This window comes from Micropterus dolomieu, linkage group LG13, assembly GCF_021292245.1.
Source record: "Micropterus dolomieu isolate WLL.071019.BEF.003 ecotype Adirondacks linkage group LG13, ASM2129224v1, whole genome shotgun sequence".
Taxonomy (NCBI): Eukaryota; Metazoa; Chordata; class Actinopteri; order Centrarchiformes; family Centrarchidae; genus Micropterus; species Micropterus dolomieu.
The window spans coordinates 407,824-415,168 of NC_060162.1; the positions used below are offsets into that span (position 1 = coordinate 407,824).

Consider the following 7,345-nt stretch of genomic DNA (forward strand, 5'->3'; position numbering starts at 1 on the left):
CTTAAAGTCACCAATGACCTTTTAATGTCTGCTGATGAAGGTATGTGCTCAGTCCTGGTACTCCTGGACCTTAGCGCTGCTTTTGACACCATTGATCACAACATCATGTTAGACAGACTGAGGCACTGGGTGGGGATCTCTAGTACTGCCCTAGAATGGTTTTCATCCTACCTGTCAAATAGGAAGTTTTGCGTGTCTGTAAACAACTATGTCTCCTCATTCTGTCCTGTTAAATATGGTGTGCCTCAGGGGTCGGTCTTAGGACCCATTTTGTTTTCCTTGTATCTGCTTCCCCTTCACATATTATCCATAAACATGGCATTTCTTTTCATATTTATGCTGATGACAAACAATTATACTTGCCCGTCAGATCCACAGACCCTGGAATGCTGAGTTCACTTAACAACTGCCTTTGTGAAGTAAAAAAATGGATGTCAAATAATTTCCTCCAGCTGAACTCAGACAAAACAGAAATCCTGGTCATCGGGTCCCAGCAGATGGCAGTATTTGTACAAATACTGCCATCTGCTGGTTCCCTAGTAAATCACATTAAGCCTGTGGCAAAGAACCTTGGTGTTTGGTTTGATAGTAATTTAAATTTCGAGCAGCACACCACAAAGCTTGTTCAATCATGTTTTTATCAACTTAGAAATATAGCAAAAATTCAATCTATGTTAACTTTTAAGGACACCGAGACCATTTTACACGCCTTCATCTCATCACGCCTGGATTATTATTATTATTATAACAGCCTTTTCACCTGTTTAACCCAAAAATCTACCGATCGACTCCAGACTGTCCAGAACTCAGCTGCCAGGCTTTTAACCAGAACAAATAGAGCTACAGAAAGGTGCAAGGATGGGGCTACCTAAGAAATACAACAAGCTGTCGATACCTGAGGCTCTGGAAACTGCCAAACAAAGACTCACCAATCTGGCTACCCGCCTAAAGAGATACAAGGGAGAAGCAGAAGCCAGAAGAATAAACCGGACCATCCAAAGTGGCAGGGTAATAACACAAGATCAGATCCACCCAGGGCTGAGACTGAACAGTACTGGAAGAACACATGGGAGAAAGAGGCATCCCACAACACCAATGCTCAGTTGCTAGTGGATCTAAGCCAGACCAGATCACAGCAATCTCCCAGAACAAGAACCAGTAACCATTACAACGGCAGACATCCAAGAAAGAGTGGCAGGTATGAAGAGCTGGACAGCACCAGGCCCTGACATGATCCACACCTACTGGCTGAAGAAACTAACTGCACTCCATGAACGCCTGGCAACACAAATGAACCAACTGCTGATGGATGGGACCCACCCAGAATGGTTAACCCAAGGACGGACAGTCCTGATCATGAAGGACCCCCAGAAGGGAACAATCCCATCCAACTACCGGCCAATAACCTGCCTCTGCACAACATCGAAGCTCCTGTCAGGCATCATAGCGGCTAAGATGAGTAGGCACATGGCTCAATACATGGACAGAGCCCAGAAGAGAATGGGTAGTAATACTAGGGGAGCCAAGCACCAGCTACTGGTTGAGCAGTCACTCGAGACTGCAAGACCAGGCAGACCAATCTGTGCACTGCCTGGATTGACTACAAGAAAGCCTACGACTCAATGCCACATACATGGACACTGGAATGCTTGGAAATGTACAAGATCACAGGACACTAATAACCTTCATCATGAACTCAATGGGGCTGTGGAAAACAAGTCTGGAAGCCAAAACAAAGCCACAAGTCACCATCAAGTACGGCATATACCAAGGCGATGCACCGCTGCTGTTCTGCATAGGCCTGAACCCCCTCAGCCAGATCATCACAAAGACTGACTACGGATACCGGTTCCGAAGTGGAACAACCATCAGTCACCTCTAAGAACCGAAGAGTGAGTTATCATTTCCAGATCCTTCTTTGACAACATTTAGCGAATTTTAGAGATGTTCCTAAGGTGACAAAAGCAATTTCGAATGAGCTGTTTTGAGTGTGTCTCCAGGGACATGGCCTGGTCAAACACAACACCCAGGTTTCTGAGGCTGGATTTGACAGAAGGGCACAGAGAGCCAAGGTGCTGTTTGATCAGCGGGATCTTATGGTTTGGGGCAAAAATCAGCATATCAGTCTTGTTTGAATTTATCTGCAAATAGTTTGTGGCTAGCCAGTCTTTGATGGAGGACACACACTCTAGAAACATTCATTATTAAAAGCCATCATTAAAAGAACAATACAACTGAACTTCGTCAGCGTAGAAATGGTATGATACATCCTTGAAACAGCCGATAATTTGACCAAGTGGCAAAATGTACAGTAAAAACTAAATAGGCCCCAAAACTTAACCTTGTGCAACTCCGCAGGAGTCTGCTGCCATCATCACATAGCTTGAGAAGAGCTGTTTCAGTAGAGTGTGATTTTCGAAAGCCAGATTGAAAAGTATCAAACAAGTTGTGCTGCTCCATAACGGAGGTCAGCTGGCATGCCACTACTTTTTCCAAAATTTTGGAGATAAATGGAAGTTTAGATATGGGCCTGTAGTTTATAGGTTCTGAAGGTTCAAGACTGGGCTTTTTAAGGATTGGATTCACCACAGCGTGTTTGAAGTAGTTGGGAAGTGAGCCAGATTTAAGTGACAGATTTATTATTTTTCCACACAGGGGCCGACAATATCAAATATTTTCAAAAATAGATTCGTTGGGACAATGTCAGCAGGGCTCGAAGACGGTTTCATATTTCTTGTTATGGTCTTCACATCCTGTAAGCTGACAGGAGCGAAGGACGACCAAGACGACATCGGTGAGAACTCAATAAAACAACCATGAATGAGTGGAGGATTAACACTGGCCCTAATGTCATGCACTTTGTTCAAGAAAAACATCAAAAAGTTGTACAGTCCTCATGTGTGTACACAGGCACAAGAGTGGCTGGTGGTGCAGTAAACTTTTCAATGGTGTCAAACAAGATTTTTAGATTTTTCTTTTTTCCTGACACAAGATTAGAAAAATAACCTGAGCGAGCTTGCTTTATCAATTCATTTAGATCTAGCATCATGTCTTTTAAATGGAGTCTGTGTACCTCTAATTTAGTGGCTTTCCACTGACGCTCAGTCTTCCGACATTTTCTCCTAAAACTACAAATATTATCATTTATCCATGGAAAGGCCTTCTTCTGTGACCCTGAAATCTTTTTAACAGGTGATACCAAATCCAAAACCGACAGTGGTCGTTAAAACTTTGCACAAATAAATCAACATCACATTCAATAAAGGAGCGAGGTTTAAAAGAGGCAGAGAAATCCCAAACCCCTTACACATCTGCAGCTCAAAGGAGTCGGACGAAGCGGTGTCCATCAAACTGCAACAGAAAGAATCCCGAAAGACCAAAGCAAGGCCGCCTCCATGAGGCGAAAGCTAGGGAGTTCCAAACACAGTCCAGGGACCACAGTTCTTTAAGATGAAGGTGTTCGTTCTCACGCTGCCACGTCTCCGTAATGAATAGAAAATCCAAGTTCTCCTTAGCGAAATGGTTGTTCAGGGTAAAAGCCTTGCTTGCAATGGAGCGAGCAGTGAGAAGTGCAATCCTGGTAGAGGGCTGGTCTGGGACAGGCTGGATGGCATGATCCATCCGACAGATAACCGGGCACAGAACACGCTGGTGGGGTCCGGTCGGAGGTGCTCCACACAGGTGATGACACACAGAACATGTCCCGATCAGACTCGCAGACCTGAACCGGCCTCAGGCACCGCTCACTCCCGGGAGCTCTAGATCCATTTGGCTCAGATGGAAAACCACGGGATCGCCACTTTCTCCTCCAGACCTGGACCCCAGCCCTAGATCCCCGCTTCCTGCTCCTACCGCGGTGCCGGGTAAGCAACAAGTATTCCGGCGATGGCGCGTGGCACTCCAGTTTAGGAGGGAAAGACTCAGAAAATCTGTCCCGGGTAATACAAAAGTCCTGCTTATGTATCTTAATGCAGAGCAAGGCGGCCCGGTCATACTGTGATTGATGATTGCAGAGACATTACTGGTAGTTGCAAAATGGCTTGCTAGCGCCCCCTAGTACAATGTTTGTGGCAGATGTATCATGTCCAGACCTGCAAAAGTACGCCTGCACATGATACATCTCTGGAAGTGATGCTCTAAACCCAACAGGATTTAAGGGTCATTTTTGGCTATTTTCAGTCTGGTTCTCAAGGAAGCACTTAGAGATGCTGCATGGAACTCACACTTTATGCCTCACATTTACCCACAAGCTGTCGTCATCACTTTCTTCCTGACTGTTCTCCTCACTAACTTAATTTATCTTGAAAATGGTAGATGATGATGCCTCTTAAGCCTGCGATTTGCTGTCTGCTGTCAACACACAAGTATATTTCATATTTCTGAATTATGTAATTTTGTCAAAACTGTGCAAGTCTTGCATTTTTTTGAGGCCAAGTTGAAGGATTAAAACTTAAAAAGTGATTACATGACTTGAGAGAATCTGCTTTCATACTCTTGAAAAAGAGAACTCTCAATCCATCAATCGTATCCTTGTCTGCATGAGCATTTGAAACTGTTTCTGTTCTGTACTTGCCTTCATTATCCAGCAGAATGTTGCACTGTATGCGATCAGCTGATTTTCCATTGTGTCGGTAGTGTCGGTGGTATACAATATCTGCACAAGGAAATCCCTGATGGCCACAATCTGATGTAATTTGGTTATGTCACCTCCCACATTCACAGCAGCTCTGTCAGTTTGCACAAACTTCTTCCATAGGCATGGAATAATTGGAATAATAATAGGCTGCACCACTCGATTATCACCCAAATGAATGAATCCAAGGAAATCTGAGGAAAACTCTCTGCTGCTGGACACTGACACTATGTACACAATTTCCTGCTCCACTTTTGATATGTCTTTTGATCCATCAAATAGCACACCACATAATGCCTCTGCCTTTAATTGTTTTACTCAACTCTGAGCTGATCTGTCCGATGCACTGCAAAAGGCATGTGCCCCCTTCTCCTGACTGACATGCGGCCCTGACATTGATTCCAAGCCTTTTGAAAAGCAGGATATCCTCCTCATATGAGCGCATAGGACGTGCATGTTTCACTTTGTGAAAGGCCAACAGAAAAAGAATTGCATGACTTTGTTCTTCATTTATTTTGTTCCGCCAACTGTTAGGAAGATGTGTGGATGTGGATGGAGAAACAATGTAAGCTTGTTAACTTAAACTTAAGGTAACATTATTAGCTGGATTTAATGTTTTGGGGAAAAGCCAACTGGAAAGACATTTAATAACTAATAATTCTGGAACACACTTAGAGAAAAACCTTACTTTATTAAGTAAATGTGTCCCCGTCCCCAAAAAATGTTGGTACCCAAAAGCGCTTCTCTTTAGCACGCATGCACACCATTGCACTAGTTTTGTGCACCCCTGATTATAAACCATGTAATAACATGTTGAGCTGTAGTGCATGAGATGTACAGGACAGAAGGGTAAAATCTATTTAAATTAAAATGTGTAAATGATCTGCTTTTTCTACAGGAATACGGACACATCACTGAAATATGAGGACATCATTTCCAAAAGTGTTCTGATCCAACCAGGACCTCCTGCTGTCTACCAGCTGAGACCAAAGAAAGAGAACATTGGATCTCTAAGAAGAATGACTCTCGGTGAAAGAAATGTGAAAAGGATGAACAAGACCATTTTGCTTGTGGGTGAAACAGGAGCAGGAAAATCTACTCTGGTCAACACTCTGGTCAACTACGCCATGGGAGTGAAGTGGGAGGATGATGTCTGGTTTAAGATCGTAGAGGAGGAGAAGAGAAACCAAACAGAGAGTCAGACATCAGATGTGATGGTGTACCAGGTCTTTGGTTTTGAAGGTGAAACTCTGCCCTACTCTCTGACCATCATCGATACTCCTGGATACGGAGACACCAGAGGGATCAAACAAGATGCCATCGTCAGTTTTAAATTATTAGACTGGTTCCGCTCAGAGGACGGAGTTCATGACATTAATGCAGTGGGTCTGGTGCTGAAAGCGAGTGTGAATCATCTGGATGAGCGACAGAGGTACGTCTTTGATTCAGTGGTGTCTCTGTTTGGAAAAAACATGGAGAAGAACATTGTTGCTCTCATCACACACTCAGATGGTCTGATACCTGAAAATGCTCTGAAAGCCCTGGAAGAGGCAAACATGAAGTATGCCAGAAATGAAAAGAATCAGCCTGTTTACTTCCTGTTTAATAACTGCCAGAACACAGAGAGAACACAGGGAAACAAGTCAGCTTTAAAGACTGCATGGGAAACATCAATGAGAGGAATGAATGAATTTACATACTTTCTAGAACAATCTGATGCTCAAAGTGTGATAAAAACTATTAAAGTGTTGAAGGCTCGAATCAGACTGACAGCCTGCATCCAAAACCTGAAAGAGAGAGTTGAGTCAACTGAACAAAAACAGAGAGAAAACCAACAGACTCAGGAACCTCTGAAGAAACATGAAGAAGAGAAGAAGAGAAATGAGAAGTTCACTGTAGAAGTTGATGAGATCTACAAAGAAAAAGAAAATATCAGAGGTGGGGGGATGTGGTTTTTTTTTTTTAATGGAGCTGTCTGCTGTACAGTCTGTGAGGAGACCTGTCACTATCCATGCACACTGACATGGAGTCCAGGACGCTGTGAGGTCATAAAAGATGGCCGCTGCACTGTATGTACCAGGAGATGTCCTGTATCAGATCATGTGAAAGAAAAGTGGAGGTTTGTGAACAAGACAAGGAAAGTTCAGAAGACCCTGAGAGATGTGAAAGAGAAGTATGAAAGAGGTAAAGCAGGATGTGAGGAGACAACAAGCCTTTTGGAAACTTTAGAAAATCAAATAGAAGAACTTCAGACAGAAAAAGAGCAGTGGCTTAATCAGTCCTTTGAGTTTGTTGTCAAACTGAATCAAATCGCCCTGAATGTTGATTCACTGTCCACTCTTGTCCACTTGGACTTCCTGATTGAGAAGATGAAGGAGAAAGGAGACGCAGAGAAGGTCCAGAAACTGGAGGAGATGAAACTTAAAGATGATAAAGGGCCCAGAGCAGCACCTCAATACAAACTAACAGTAGCTGTTAAAGCAGCTACAGAATCAAAGAAATAGGGGACCGACATCATACTGATCTGTCAATTGTCTAAACTCTTTAAACATCAAAACAGTTTTTTCATCAGGGGTTACTTCCTCTCTTTTTCTGCAGCTTTTGACTGTATCACATGGCAGCAGGGGGGCAGGTGAAAAAAAAAGACACTTTCCGATTATTATTTAAAAAAAAAATTTGTATATATGTAGTAACTGATGGTGACAAGGATTT

The 7,345-nt window shown here is 43.2% G+C and overlaps 1 protein-coding gene across 1 annotated transcript; it reads left to right on the plus strand.

Moving 5' to 3' along the window:
* The first annotated feature begins 3,519 nt into the window (after positions 1-3,519).
* Positions 3,520-7,137, plus strand: LOC123982164. The gene is made up of 2 exons (XM_046067584.1): positions 3,520-3,668; positions 5,532-7,137. The coding sequence occupies exons 1-2, from the start codon at positions 3,520-3,522 to the stop codon at positions 7,135-7,137; spliced, it is 1,755 nt and encodes a 584-aa protein (XP_045923540.1).
* Positions 7,138-7,345: the final 208 nt, after the last annotated feature.